General features: G+C 45.6%; 1 protein-coding gene across 7 annotated transcripts in view; it reads left to right on the top strand.

The window, feature by feature from the left end:
• Window positions 1-16188, top strand: part of mei4 (meiosis-specific, MEI4 homolog (S. cerevisiae)) — a 53110-nt gene that overhangs the window by 3807 nt on the left and 33115 nt on the right. For 3 of the 7 annotated variants that reach the window (XM_046372930.1, XM_046372926.1, XM_046372927.1), the window contains exons 3-4: window positions 391-827; window positions 8218-8349. In XM_046372930.1, coding sequence (XP_046228886.1) covers window positions 391-827; window positions 8218-8349 — 569 coding nt within the window. Of the gene's footprint in view, window positions 1-390; window positions 828-8217; window positions 8350-8671; window positions 8696-9645; window positions 9784-10337; window positions 10612-16188 lie in introns of those variants that run through there. The other 4 variants (XM_046372931.1, XM_046372929.1, XM_046372932.1 and 1 more) reach the window with 4 other exon arrangements.

The raw sequence follows: 16188 nt of genomic DNA, 5'->3' as shown, positions 1-16188 counted from the left end.
GATGATTTAGCACAGTTTTGGTCCCATTTAAGAAATATGGTCGTAAAAGTCGCACAAATGGCTCCCAGGGCCACAGGGATCATACTGGAAAAACTGTTCTTTAAAGATCACAGAATAATTATCTAATCATCAATATGAATGATCAGTGCTTCTTGAATGAGCTCAGGTTATTTTTTTTCTGAATGATTTTTATTGTCACATTGCCACGGTGGCTCATGTTTCCCTCTTTACTGTGTCATGATCATTAATTTTATTGATTCTTAGCATGTTTAGCGCCACGGAATGAAAACACTCTCTGCTCAGTTTTTTTATCACAGCAGTGGAAGATGATCCTACTCATTATTTGACTCGTCGTGGATTTTATTTTGTGTGTATGTGAAAACTTTTCAGCTCATGATGACCCGGTGGACAACGCTTCACAGGACCTGTTTGACTCGGAGACTCCTGGACTCCTGTCACGAGACCCCCAGCCTGCCGTCAGTGCCCCCCAGCCTCCGGTTCCCTGCAGTCTTCCTCATGTGCGGTTCCTCCAGTTGCTTTGTGGCCTCCACAGAGGCCTGGAGCCTCTGTGGTTCCACCCTAAAGGGGATGGAGGGTCAGTGCTGGTGGACTCTGTGTGCCAGCTCCTGGACTCGGTGGTGGCGGCGTGCAGGGACCCCCCTCGGCTAGGACCTCGTGATCTCATCCTGCAGGGCTGCCAGGTCGCCGCCAGATCAATGGAGCTCTTCTGCTCTCAGAGGCCCCCGTCTGTGGAGTTCATGAGGCGGGTGGAGGAGTCACTGCGGGAGCTGACCGGGACGCTGCTACACCGGAATCAGCTCAGCACGGTGAGGAACAGCATCCATACGTGCAGTTTGTCCTAAAAGCTCTGTCAAAAGGTTATGACGGTCAGTATTTATCAAATACATCTCTGGGTCTGTATATTTGATATTTTTATTGTCTCCTTATTGTTGTCAGTCCCTGGTCTCTCAGTTGCTGAGCAGGAACAAAAGTCTAATTAAAATTAATGTTTAGTATTATTAGTGTGTTCCATTGAAGTGTGCATGAACGTGTATTTTCAGTCACCTCCTTTAGCCCTGAAGGGTCTGCTTCTGTGTGACCATTGAAATGTGCCTACGTGGTGAGGACAGAAAGCATCAGAACCAAAAATACCCCATTTTCACTTGCTTTCACTTTTCTGGCTCGGCAGGTGGAGAAAATATCAGGTGCACAACGTAACAATGAAGCTTCGACAAATTTTAAATAGGAATGACAAGTCGAAACAGAAAACTATAATGTACTGCAAATTCTGAGTGACTCCTACTCCTCTAAGTTTCACTTTAAAGATTAAAGACGCAGCAGATTTCTGTGGGATTAAAGTTCTTGCACTGTTGTTACCACTGAAAATCCCTTGGGTTATTACTCCTTTGCAAATATGGCTTAAGGGGCTTACGTGACAGTAGCTGCAGAGCGACAGTAACTTTCGCCCTAAGAAGTTTTAATACTGCCCGACTTCCCATGAGCACCATTAGAGTTTCATCTCATTTTATTTTATCAAGGCAAGACAGGATTATTGGTGTAAGAACGTGTTGACTCAGCTCCATGTATTCAACGTAAAAAGTGATCATTTGTCCTCTCAAAACCAAATGTTTTGTTTAGAGTGAAAGGCCCTCATGCGTTTTCTGCTCACACATCGTCCTGATAGATTGAAAAGCTTCTGCAGCCGGTGATCTTTGTTCCTGCTGATTAATCGTTCGTTCTGTAAAATGACAGATTACAGTGAGAAACGCTCACCTGAAGTGACTTTAGATTGCTTGTTTTGTCCAACCAACCACAAAAGTCAAAGATGTTGAGTGCACAGTGTCGTGCAGCAGGTCCTCACATTAGAGAGGCTGGAAGCAGAGGATGTTTGGTGTTTGTGCACAGCAGCTCTGAGGCTTTGTGGTCCTCAGCCAGCAGAAGGAAATGCACACAAGGCTTAACAGACACAGAAAACAGTTTGTGGTCGAGTCTCTTTTCACCTGTTTAAAACAAACGCGTCTGAAAGTCTGCAGCAGCTGCGGCCAAACGTTTTCACCTCGAGAGCCAAAGGCTGAAGTTCGTGTTGGGCCGCGGGCCAAAGGAGGCCCTGCTGTGTCGTGTTGGGTTCTTCAGATGGTACGAGGATCCCAGGTTCTCCCAGGACATTCTGTGTGTCACTGCACAATACGCTGAGATTATGAAAAATAATTAGGAATTACCTCACAAAAAACAGCATGAGCATTATTCAAATGGCTTTTTTATGAGATAGTAATAAAGTTCCTTTGTATGGTACTCATTAACATCAGTGTTACAAATAAAGCATAAATGGAGATGAAGAAGATTTGATTTAAATGCAGCGGGTGCAAGACCCAGGAGCAACGTTAGCTCAAAGTTAAGAATGATAGAATTAAGAAAGTTATTAAACCAATGAAATAATAACGCTTTCTACCTTCATAATCTATTAGCTTAAAGCTTTATTTAAATTGAAGTGACCTGAGGGTGCAGTGTTCTGTATTGTGAAGTTTAACCTTCATTCAAAGCTCACTGAGTCGGTCGATGGTGAAACTGCCTTCGCAGCGGATTGTAAAAGTCGCTCGCCGCCTCGCACGTGTTGTCATCATGACGACAGCTACAAAAACGGACATGAAAGTGAGCCTGAGGTTATGAGCATGACGTTATCCCATCCTGCTCTTCCTGACCGCTCAGCGAGTGGCTCATCCAATCAGGATTTCATTTCCTCGTCACGGCACATTCCTCCTGTCTGCTTGTCCTGACGAATGGCGAGGAATGGCGAGTTTCCCTCCAAAGCGACACAGTGGTGTTTGTCAGTGAAACTGATGATCGCTGCGAGGAGGAGGTTCTGAATAATTTAGATTTAATGAGGACTTCCATTAACACGCTCTGTCTCTGAGCAACTTTAATGCCTCCACAGTGTTGGTTACTGAGAGTCACATGACCAGTCACAGTAAGGGAGAGTAAATCAAAAGAGCAGAACTGCTGCTAGTGTGTGTGCTCATTACGGAAACACGGCTCTGAACAGTCATGTGTGACTGTTCCGCCTCGGCCTCCAATGTTCAGGTGTGATGACACTTGAATTGGTTAAGTCACATTTGCACAATGCTGCGTCGGCAGGTTCTCGCAGAGCCGTCACTTATTTCTGCTGGGTTTTTGCAGAGAATTCTGTGATTTGCTGAAATATTTGCTAAAGCGACATAAAAACACTCCGGGAGCTCGCTGTTCACACCAGCATCCAGGTTGTACACATGAGAAGTGGTTTTGGATGCCAATATATGTGACTAGTGACTCTGAAAGTGAAGATTATTTCCATTATTGATCGATGTTCTAAGATCCATGTATATTTCCAAGGTCCAGCATTTGGCATTTTGCCTGGAGTATCAAAAAGTTCCTGATTATTTTGATTGACTCATCAACAAGTCTTTGCAGCACAACTTGAGATGACTCTGGAACCTGATTCAGTGCTGTAAATGGATGTGGTGCCAGACCCTCACACAACCGCATTCATTACCAGAGAAGTCACCTCTGTGATCATCCCTCTTGTCCTTTGGTGACAAACTGAGACTCTCACGAGTTTCGGCAGTAATTTAAGCAGACTCTCTCGTCATCAAAGCGTCTTACGGCGAGAGCGAGATCACGTCGTGTAGTAAAAATCCTCCCTTTGATCCCACACGTGTGATCAGAGTGCTCGCTGTGCTCGTGCTCCTCCAGCCTGCCTCGGCTTCTGCTTTTGTGAGTTTTATTTTGTCTTTTTGTCTTGGCTGTGGGCTTGTTGCTCTGTGTCAGATGTGGGCCTTTACGGGCAGGGAAACAGCTTTTGAATTGCGACCACTCACCACTGTGGGTGATGCGGGTCACTGGTCTCACCTGTGCATTGTGGCAGCGTCACATTTTCATGGAGAAAAGACTTTTCACCACCTCCTCTGTGTGCCCTCTTGTCTGGTGGAAGAGCCGCAGTCCAAAGTGGGAAATTAAAAACTTTTCAGATTGATTGTGATGGGTTTTATTTATTTCTGAACCAAACGGATGGACTTGTTGTTGTCAGGATTTGTCAGATCTACAATTGGATTCAGTTTTTGCTTTAAACATTTTTCAGCATTGATGATCATGGCGTTCTTGAATTATGGAGTAATTGGTTTTACACGAGCGAAAGCCAAGCACACGTCACTGCTGTGATTTTGGCCTCAGAGCTTCATGTTCTCCACAGTAAACATCTTCTGTGTGCACTAGTCAACCTTCTCTTTCATTTCCTCAGAAATTTACATTCCCTTTAACTCAATTAGCACGTTGCAAACGACTTTGAGGACACCCGATAATGAACTCTTTATGTGTCTGACGTCTGGCGAGCAGACCATCGCTCTGGCAGTCAGACTGATTGTTCAGGACCATGCAGATATGGAGGGGAGGTCAGAGATGAAGGGCAGGGGTAATGAGAACACTGGGAAGACTCCTGACAAGTTGAAGGGCCAGCAGAGGAGGATGACCGCTGGGGCTGACGCCAAACTAATCTGTCAAACACGCCGCTCAGAAACGGTTTCACATTTGGGATGAGACTGACTGCGACCCAGTGTGTTTCAAGTGGATTTCCTTGCATCTGACAGCATGAGGGGATGATAAACTTTTGAACAGGGCGTCGAGTTGCCAGCACCATTTGTTCATAAAGTTCTCTGAAATCTCCGCTAACTGCACAGATTTCTTTGCTGTGAGATTATTTTCAGTCGTCATGCAAACCTTATCTCACCCGAGTGTCTTCTGGTGTTTGTTTTCTGTCTGGTCAGTCACATGAAGTAGCTCCCAGTCCCATTTCAGCTGAGTTGTTGTGCTATAGTGACCACAAGCGTATCGATCGCGGGGGAGGTTGTGCATGCAATTACACTGTAGCTCACTTTAATGTTGAAGAGGGATTCGGTCTGTGATGGTGTGTGTACCTGAATCACAGGCCCGGGAAATTAGGTTGTAACGGCAGCAGCTCGAGGTGCAGTTGTCTCATTTTGAGTTTCACATATGTCCTCCACAGGCTCCTGTAGTTCTGCTTCACTGTCGTGCAGGGAAGGGTTCAATACAGGGTTCCTCTGGAAAGTTCTGAAGAAATATGTGATTTTTGTCATATCCTGGTATGGAAAAAGTAAAATATTTGTGTTTCCAGACTTTTCCTCCTCTTCTGTTTTACAGACATTCAGAATTTAAATAATCTGATCATACAAGCAGACTGTTTTCATGGCATTTGGAGCAGGCAGCCGGCGCAGCGTGAACCAATACTTGATTAATGGGCAAAATAATCAAAAAGGAAAATAGCTGTTGTTTGCATCCCCAATTTTTTTGTGCAGCCAACAATCCTAAAGCCTCGAATCTTCACTGTCACATGAGACAAAAAAAGCAGCACTAAGTAACTGCAACAGAGGAACATTTGGCACATTTGCTGGAAAAATGATTGAAAAGTTTAATTGAATTAAAAATGGTTTCAGCTCTAGTCTGCCTCATGTCTGACTGGTAGGGTCACTGAGTGAAGTATTTGAACCTGCCATTGACCCCTTACAGTTTGGGACAGCAACAGCTGCTCTGTGTTGGCGATGAGTACAGTTAGTTTTTGGTGATGGAGAGTTTTCGACACATAGGAAAGCCGTCCTCACCTTTCTAAAACAACAGGTTGGTAGTCAAACGGTGGAAAAGGAGTCATGTGGAAATGTCAGCTCAGTGCTGGCAGCCTAAGTGTGGTCCATGGTGAGCAGTTACCGCTGCAAGCAACTGCAGCTTAGCCAGCGGCAGGTCCTGCCTCCAGAGTCGCCGGCCTCCATGAGGAGAGCTCTTATTTCTGGCTCATTTTCTCAGACGCACCTGGAGGAGTTGTTACGGTCCAGGAGGAAAGGAGATTGGACAAGATGAAGAGCCCAGACGATGAAACCGCACATCTTTAATCCCAAGTGGCGTCATTCAAATGTCACTTCCCCACTGCGCTCGACTACACACATATTTCATGTAATAACCTTTCAGAGAGGAGGACAGTTTAGTGTCTGGGTGGCCTCATATGTCCTCCCGGACGCCTCGTCTTGCTTACCGTGTCCTCCTTTTGTCTACTGGAAGATCTTTTATTACTGTCTCGTATTGCATCCAGCTCGCTGTGTGTGTTTCAGCCCCAAACTGAGCGCTCAGGTACAACTTTTATCACTCTATTATTTTTCGGACAGTTATGACTGCAGCATGCGCCTGTAAGCGTGCAGCCTGGGATTATAAGCTATTTAAATACAGAGCTTTGTCAGACTTTCTGCCCATCTCATTTGTGAGAGACGCTTTTACTAATTTTACTGAAATGGAGTTGGCAGTACTGAAATACAAAGTAAACTGATGAAGGTGCAGGTGGAGAAGCTCAGGTGGGGAGACCGGAGGAGCTGATTGGTCCGAGGGAAACACTGGGAACAGTGCAGGATGAACGAGGCTGATGCAGGGAAGGAGCTCTGCGAGACGCTGGGGAAACGCAAAGGAATTCGGGATGCGGAACATGATGAGTGGAGGTCAGAGAGGTGGTTAATCAGCTGGGGAATTCACTTGACTTCTTCCACAGAATCGGAACACTTGAAACACATTTGTCTTTTTTATCTTCTTCCAAGTAAACCTCCAGCGTCGTCAGTCAGGGTCACCAGGGTCTCATCAGTCCACAGTCTGAGTAAATGTGGTTAGGAAAACCATTCAGTTGTTTTAAAATCCGAATGAATCTACTGGTGCAGACAGTTTCCCACGATGCTCTGCTGTCATTCAGCAGCAGAGGTGATGCAGAGCAAATTGTGTCTGTCTGTTGGAGAACATGGTCGAACGGCCATCGGATCAGCTTTCAGCGTCTGCTACGCTGAGGAGGCACAAATCCTGATGGATCTTCTGTGAAGAACACATCAGTGAGCCACAGTGTTGTTCCTTCATCACCATCAACACACACACACAGTGTAGTGTATTCTGACCCACACACACCTTCCTGCCGCCACAAACACTCACCACAGCACCACATGCAGATCAATCCGCCTCTGAAAACAGTCCTGTGTCTGCACGCTTTCTTCCTGTTTGGGTAACTGTTTTATGAATATACGCTGCACATAAGCTACAGAATGAAATACACTGATTTCTGAAAGACTATTTACAATAAATTTACTATTTACTATAACAACCAAACCTCAACCACTTCTGCTGACAATTTAGTGTTGCTCGTTAAGTAAAAAGCCGTATGACTTGTTCTGTGCGAACACGTGACCCTCAGGCTGTTGGTTAAAGCGGTTTGGTGCTGAAGCTGCCCTCCCATTACAGGAAGTCTGAGAGTTAAAGTGTGTTCTCAGAGAGTGTGGGACTCGTCAAGTGTCTCGGTGTTATTCTCATTGACAGAAACTCTTGTACAGGCCAGCAAATATGGCAAAGAAATAATGGCTTCCTGTGACCTGAAGAATGCCGACAGCCTCAGCTGTCAAGGCTGCAAACGTTCAAAATGAACTGAGTGCACAACCGTAGTGAGAGGACTGAGCAGCGTTTCTTTAAAGGACGACACTCGCAGCTTCTGTAAGTCCGATGTGTTTGTGGGTCACATTTTTGTGATTTTATTTCTGTGAAAAAGACCTGCTCCATCTGCTGGCCAGGTGGATTCACTGCACCTTCTGTACAGACCTGACTGTGAAAAAGCTTTGCTTGGTGCGTCTGAATAAAATGGTGTCCTCTCAGAAAGCATCAGTTTGGAACAGTTCGCGGGTGATCCTGTTCCATAGTGGTAACAGGTGACAGGATCCTGACTGGGTATGAAAGGATTGTGGAGGGATGTTAGCCTGCAGGCTCAGGACATCAGGAAGCTGCTGTCAGTGAGCGCAGTTTGTTTGAAAGTGATTGTGTTCTGTTTTTATTTAGGCTTTACACAACGTCCCAACTTTCTGGATTGTGCAAGATTGGAATCTTGTTAGACAATCTAAAAGCAGCAAATATCATCACTGATTATTGATTGATTATTTCTATTATTTAGTGGAAGGTAAGAAGTGGCTCCCTTTGAATGAGTAGTTTCTTTTCACACATTTTCAGCGAGAATGTTGACTCATTTAATTGTTGCTAAATGAATCAATGATGTTGTCTTTTGTACACTTGTGTGTTGTCATTAGTCAGTGTGACGTGATCTGTCAGCAGGTTGCGATTGGTCGAGTCAGAGTCTGTCAGTTTACACTTTGTTTCTCCGACCCTCAGCTGCCGGCTGCAGAGGAGCTGACGGAGTACCTGTTCACGTTGGGGAGCAGCAGCATGTCAAAGTCCTTTCTCATTGGTCATGTCCTCTCTCAGATCAGCACCCTGGCTGATCAGCTGTGGCAGGCCTTCCAGGTAAACACCCCCTCTGCGTCACCACACGTGCCCCCACATTCCCTTCATCCCTCTCTTCTTCGTCCCTTTTGGCTCTCAGCCTTTTCTGATTCCCTCCGCTCCCTCCTCATAAGCTGTGTTCACCCTGCTTGTACGTGTCTTGCTCACTTATTTAAAGCTGTATTGTCTGTATAGTTCATATAAACAGCAGTTTTGAATTCAGACCATATTGAGGCCATGAATCTTTGTCTCGTGCTCTCACTCGCTTTGTCTGTGGTTATTTCTCCCCCACCGCCTCCCTTTCTCTCTCATATACCGATTTATTTCACCTTTCTGCTCTCAGTGAGCCGGTCTTTGTGCAAGGCTTCAGGATCTAACAGTTTGCCCTATAGGCCGGTTGCCGCGGCCACTCTTGTGCCACCATAATCGATACTGCGTCCCACCAGTTTCCTGTCAGCCACGCATTCAAACGGCTCTCAGTAGCTGTGGAAACCGACAGAGTCACAGGCCAGGCGAGAGCTGCATTTGGCCGGCTTGCTTCCTGTGAAAAGCAGAGCCGAGTGTCAAGCCACGGGGGGTCCTTCGAAATGGAAATGTGTAAGAAAGGAAAAGGTTACAGATGATTTCCCCCCTCTTCACCCCTCCTGCTGAGCTCCCCTCCCACTCAGCAGGGTCGGTCATGCTCACTTGCGCCTGTTTTTCTCCTCCTCCTCCTCCTCAAGAGCCTTTCAAGGCAAGCAGAGCCAGAATGAGAATTTTTATCATAACGCTGCATGTTTGAGGGCCAAGTCGAAAAAAAGAGAAGCAGCTGAGCCCGTTGTTCACTGGCGATATTGACAATGCAGAACAGCCTCGTGCTGTTGTGGAGCCGTTGCCTCCACCAGACCAGCTGTGACGGGTGTTCGTAAGCAAGAATCTGAGGGCTCCGTCCTCCTCAGACTGCTAGCGACGATTAAAGTGAAGCAGCCAGAACGTCGTCGCCGTTGGCGTGTTCACAGAACTGTTGACTGAAAAGAACTGATGTGTTAACGTGGTGCAGCAGACACACATTTTTTTATGCGTTTCTGATGTTTTATGGACTAAACGATTGATTGATAATGAAAATAATTGTTGTTTTCGTCCCCCGTCTGAAGGCGGTGAACTGGTGCTTCAGCTGTCTCTACATGTTTCCTTGTATCTCTGTGTACACCCATGCGATACCTGCAGAACACCTCATTTCCCAGATTAACAACCGTTAATGCTTTTTTATTATTTTAATTTCCTGATGGCAGTCTCATACTTTAACCTTTTTATGTATCTGGTTTATCTCACTCTGAGGATTTCGGTCTTGCAGCCATTAGTGGTGCCCTCACCACCCGTCTCTCTGGGTCAAGGCTAAAGAGGGGACGATGAGATTGCCTTTGAAGACTCGACGTGTTTGAAGACTCTGGACTGTCTTATTTCCTTGTAGCTCTGCGCCTGCAGCTCTCAGGGAAAGAGGTCTCGAGAGAGGAGCTGTGGGCCTCCCATTATGTAAAAACTGTGGAGGAGACCACATCTGTATTTCCATTAACATTTCATGCCCTGAGCTCATGCTGTTACTCCGAGCGAATGATAATCAGCCTTCATCTCCTCAAAATGTTAATTTTGTGCTTGTGAGTTTTTGGTTATGGAGTCCAGAAGTTATATTCAACAAAATGCTCTTTGGACTCGGGGAGGTTCAGGAGATAGTGGCTATGGATATTTTTACAATAACATGTTTCAAGTACTAATAAAGGTTTCTTTGTTCCTTGATGGACTGATCGATACGTTGATTAACTGTTTCAGGACCACACAGGTTTAAATACAGTGAGACGTCCTGTTCTAATTGTTCGTGGACACGGCACATTAGTTCACCTGGAATTTGGAATGAGCTGCATGGCAGACAGAAGAGCCAGCTTACACTGACATTAAACTGTGTGTGAGTTGTGTTGTTCCTTTTCACCTGCAGTACACCCCTTCACAAAACTGAGCTTTCATACGCTCCCCAGGCCGAGTGGATGCCATGAACGGACCCCTGCCTCAGGTCTCTGTCAGCGGCAGCAGACCCTCGGCCCCTCTCCATCACTGCTGTTGACTTAAAAGTATCTCTCAGGGTGGAGGATTTCCTTTGTGTGGAGAAACGTCATGGCAGAGACACCTAAAAGCTAAAATGGTTAACTTTTTTCTCACGATAACACATCATTTAGTGGTGCAATTGTCTGTCGTCTAGGAAATGACTTGGAAACGATTTCAGAATAAAATACCTTGTGGTTTGTCTCGCTATCGACTTGCCCTAGTTTGTTTCATATCCAGTCTGTGTGGTTCAGTTCAGATGCGCTTGTTTGTTTAGTTGGTTTATGCTGGTGTGAAAGCTGTCAGTGAAAGCAGAACAAGACTGAATGAAAAGGAGGGTTTTTGTAATACAGTATTGTATTATAAAGACATATGATGTATGCAAATCAGTGTGGTGCAGCTGCTGCTGCGGTCACACACCCACTGCTGAAGCTCTTCAGGGCGCCGTCAGGACCCGGCCGTGGTCAGCCGTCACGTCCACATGCTCCAAGCTTGGTGGGTTCAGTTACAGCTGAGATGTAAAATGAGTGCTGCCTCACCTCACAGAAGCAAACCACATATTGAAGGTGACATTTACATGGTGCTGACCCTTGCTGTATACATGTGGCTTAATGAGGCTAACAGTTAATACTTACAGTTAATATGGTTTTATGACTCCAAGTCAATGTGGCTGCAGCTGCCCAGAGAGACTCAAGAGACTTCAGTCCGGACAGTGAAAACGATTTGTTTTTCAGTTTAATACCCAGGTGAGGAACATGAGCTCCGTGCGTCATCGGCTGTCCGTCAGACTCAGAGTTGCTGTGCATTAACGTTTATTCCTGGTGAAACACACAGATTACAGCGATCAGTAAAGGGTGGTAGTCATACGAGCTGCGAACTGGAAAAGTACATGAGTCCTCCATGAGTTGGAATGATGAGAAGCTTTGAATTGAAGCTGCCTTCACAAATGAAAGCACTCACTGAGGGCTGTTCACGGCGTCTTTTTACAGACTCGCTCTGCTATCTGATGATGACATGTCGTCATCCAACGCTTTACTGAGGCCAGTGAAAATCAGCCTTGTGCTAATAATAATAAGCACAAGGCTTATAGGATAATAATAGTATACATAATAGTATAATAAAAATAGTATACAGTGAGATAATTACAGAAATCTTTAGCTAAAAAATGTCAATCACAAATAGTGTGAAAAATGGGTTCAATGAGTGAAAATCTTTATTGTAATTTAAACTGCAATTAAAATTAAAATTGCTTCTCCTGCGTTTTATAAGTGTGCGTTTTCACACTGTGATTTGTGTGTCGGCTCCACACTCTCCCACCTGGACAAACGCTTCCATGCGGTGCAAACCTCAGAGTGTTTGACTTGGAGCATGTCAGCGTCAGATCTGCCCACCGCGTGCTGTGCAGTTCATTTAACTGTCTGTCGGTGGTTTATGTGGGCGTTTAGATCCAGGTAGCCCTTCAGTTGTGCTGCTGACACGACCATACGATTCGCTGGCCTTTAGTGCCCATCACCGCAGGGTCTGAGCCTCCTCCTGGTTGAAACATGTCAGACTTTTCTGCCAGAAGGTTCACGTGGTGTGTCAGTCACAGCGTGCCTCCTTCCTACCTGACAGTGACGAACTGTAAATGAGTGTGTTTCCTCGTGTACTGAGCTCAGTATAAATCTGAGATACTGGTTCACGTCTGCATCACAAAGCTTCTTTAAGGAAGGAGGAAATGTGAACGGCACAGTTGGGAAATAACAGACAAGACTTCTTCTTCTTCTTCATTCACCGACACACTGGAGCCTTCGCTGCACATTTCCTGCTTACTGCTGCACCGCTTCCTGTGTTGGAGAAGCTAACATCAGTATTTGTTTGTTAGCTTTAAATTTCCCTGACCCATGTATTAATATCCTGTACTCAGACAGACACAATAAATTCCTGTAGCTCATTGTACGGCCGTGTTTTCACAACCATTACAGCAAGCTGGTGAGGTGAGACAGCCATTGTCATGGATACAGGCAGGTTTGTGTGCGTCTTAAACAGAGTTTGCAGTTCTAGTTGGGCTTTCTTAACATGGAAGGTTTCTAAACAGCACAGCCATTTGATGAACGTTTTGAAACTTCTCTTAATTGTAATTCCAAATATGTTAGAAATGTTGTGACCTAAGAGAACTGTAAGCTGTTTCTATTGTTCCCTGGGCTGTGGCTGTATTAAACTGTCAGTTGATCAGCACAGCACAGCACCTGCTCCACAGGCCTCCACCCTCCTCCAGCTGGTGGTTGGGAGAGCAGATCGTTTCCATCTGTCCAGGGACTCCCAGCTGACTCAGGCCTCTGTGGTCCAGGGGTTGAGAGGACGGGCAATGTTGGCTGAAGGGCTTTGTGTCACGTTCACTCATCATCAGCCTCGTTTCCTTGTTATCGTTCGCATCATAGCTGGGGAGACCTTAACAGCTGCTCAGGGGCTTTGTGCAGAGACCCAGGACTCGGGAGAACTGGACAGGTTATGCCATATTTCAAAGATGTTATCAACAATTTAATCCAGTAATCCCCCACAGTGTAACTGTAATCTAATCACAAAAGGGCATTCTGGGCTGATTACAATTACTTATTTTCTGTAATCTGATTACGTAATCCCAAATGCATGTAGTTTAGGGTACCAAAATGTCATCCTTTCATACATACAGAATCTGACTGCAAGTAATGATTGTCTTCACTGATGAGTCAGATGATTATTTCCATTATTAATTATTATGGCAGAAATGATTGAAAAAAGCCTGTTATACTTTATTTAAAATGAGAGATTAAATGTATATTTGTTTGTTTGACCAGCAGCCTGAAACCCAAAGATGTGAGGTGTGTGCTCGTATAACAGAAGGCTATGAAACCAGTTTGATATTTCACACGGAAGAAGCTGGAACCAGTGGGTTTAATCTCAGAAAATGACTTAATCATCAGTCATCATCAACTGACTAGTGAAGGAAGTTCAGGTAGCTCCGGTAGATCCATGACTTCAGTAAAGTGGACGCTGCAGCGAAGGTAGATAAAGTGCTGGACCATGAACGCGTCTTCGGGAGGAGTGCGTGGAGGACATCAGTGAGAGCAGCCATTAAAGTCATGAGTTTTCTCTGAGGAGCAGGGTGGCAGAGGCCGGTGTTCCTGTCTGACATCCATCCTCAGAGAAGCTGCTGCCTGGTGCTGCTGTCCTTGAAGCAGCGCAGCATACAGATGAGCTGTGCCATCTGGGCGCTGTGTTGTTCTGTCAGAGGGCGTGACAGTCGGCGGCAAACACCAAACAGCCACAGCCCCGCAGGACAAAGCCACCACGAAACCCCGCAATAACACCAAACCACTGGGTGGTGTAAATGCCACTCTGACGCCATTACTATGCACCCGCTGTCTGCACTTTATGCAAACTGTGGCTGGACTGTGCAGGGCTCCGCTTCAACACTTCATCTGGAGGGGACTGCAGGTTCATGTGTGCCAGAAACAGACACAGAATCTCAGCTGGATCCTGTTCAGCAAAAAGAAACTAATTAGTCACTGTATTTATGACCCTGTTTACAGCAGAATTTGCTGTAAGCCTGGCAGTGGATCAGACAGTAAAATTAATTGTGTAATTAGCTAAGCTGATCATTTATATATAATTTTTATGTAGTTTATAGTTTTTAGTTTATATAGATTACTACGGCTGTGACAGCATGGATTTCTTCTTATAGGGATGAAAAGACAATCTGTTCCCATGGAATGAGGCAGTGCAGTGTGAAGGGAGTGTGTGGCTGAGCGGCCGAGAGCAGGAAGCACTGAAGACCCCAGTGTGTCTGTGCATAAGCTCTGCAGCTTCTCAAGACCGAGAAAACATGATGGGAAGAGTTTGGTGTGGAAGAACTTGACTGGCCCACACAGAGCCCTGACCTCAACCCCATCCAACACCTTTGGGATGAACTGGAAGGGAGATTGTGAGCCAGGCCTTTTGGTCCAACATCAGTGTGTGACCTCACAAATGCTCTACTGCATGAATGGGCACAAATTCCCACAGAAACACTCCAACATGTTGTGGAAAGCCTTCACAGAAGAGTGGAAGCTGTTTACAATGAGACGTCATATAATTGATTGATAATTGATTGATCAAAAACTCAGCGTGGTCAGCAGGTGCTGCGCTGTATTTCCTTTGAGGGATCATACGTGAGTCTCGGTGAAGTGGACCTCTTGGTTAACCTTCATTTGGTGTGAGAGCCCATGAAGCCCCTGTGTTACCGTGTCATTAGAGCGATCCGATGAGTTTCACAGCCAGCCAGCGCCTGGGCCGAGTGCCCTTAATGATATTAAGTTTGGCTTGGGGGGGGATATTAAATTTGGCTTTGGGGTGATGGATGAGTTTTCAGACATGCAGGGTTCAGCTGTGGTGGCAGAGCCAGAGGAAATGAGCATCACAGCTGATGCCTCTAAAGGCCAGTGCCAGTTCAATTTGCACCCTTTGGCTCCACAGCCCTCAGTGAGCACTCGGGATATTTTTGCTCCGAGACTCCTCCGAACATCACATTTCATCTTTAAATATCAGGAGGAGGCTGATTCACAAGCTTCAAATACTCCTGGTCCCACATTTTAGTTGGGAGGCGGCTGGCCGGATGCTGATCGTAATCTCTGACTCAGATAAGGTGAATTCATTCTCCTGAGCTGTGAGTTCAGCAGAGCTGCTTTGTCTGTGTGTGTGCGCTGTTCTTTGGAGGGAGAGGGTCTCCAGGACATGTGAGATGAGCTGAAGTGCAAACGAATGGCATTCTCCAAGAAGCTGGCTTCATGTGCCTTAAAGCTCCTTTGTCCTGGTTCTCACGTGTGTCACCATGACAGCACAAAGTCCAGTCAGATCTCTGTTTCCAAGGCACTGAGTGACTGTGGAACTGAGACCAACTGAAATCCTTCAGTTGCGGGGCTCAACAGTGTGAGAATTTCAAATAATAGATGACTGTGAACGGGAGAAATGATTCAGAATCCCTTTATTTATCCTGGAGGAAAAATGGTTTGAAATCAATTTAAAATGAAAGTTACATCCTGTCACTAATCTCTGCTAATCGTTCCAAAACAGATCCCACAGGAGAGTTTTCTGTGATGAGGAGGAGGGTGAACAACACACAGATTTGTTTGTCTTTTTTTTTGCTCGGGTCCTTCAATGAGACCACCTGATTAAATAAATGTGGTCTCCTGGTTGTTCTGCTCCTGCGGTGCCTTCACTGCCTGTTGGCTATCGGGGGACTCCTCAGCTTTATTGTTTTGGCTCTGTGTGTTTTCCAGTTCTGCCACTCGCGGGTTTTCCATCTGTGGATTAGAACCAAAGTAACGTTTCACAGCTCTTCGAGGGTTAGGGTTAGGGTTAGGTGGTTTTTTTATCCAGCTGGAGCAGTCCTGTGAAACGTCACTGAAATGAACTCAGAAACATGAAGTGCATGTTACCTGATATCAGGGGAGGCTTCTTCACATGTTTTGGTTTTGCTTCATTTGTCCTTTTCTTGCCTGTCAAAATTAGTCAACCTTTGGCTTTGTGGCAGTAAATGTGCAGCTGAACTAACACTAACAGTGTCTGCAGTGATTATCAGTGTGTGTTTGTCTGACATGTACACTTTTATCTCAGCTGATTTACAGTCAGTGGAGCTCTATTACACTGCCTGTTTCTAACTGCATGAGGAAGGCCATAATCTTAAATATCTGAAGTCCATGTAAAGACAACATGTAGTTTTTAGTGCCAGCATGGTTTGTTATTGGTGTGAGGCTGCAGTTGGGCTGCTGGAGCTCCATACTGATCACA

Source organism: Scatophagus argus, chromosome 19 (assembly GCF_020382885.2).
Source record: "Scatophagus argus isolate fScaArg1 chromosome 19, fScaArg1.pri, whole genome shotgun sequence".
Classification (NCBI taxonomy): domain Eukaryota; kingdom Metazoa; phylum Chordata; class Actinopteri; family Scatophagidae; genus Scatophagus; species Scatophagus argus.
This window is presented reverse-complemented; position numbering and strand designations above follow the sequence as displayed.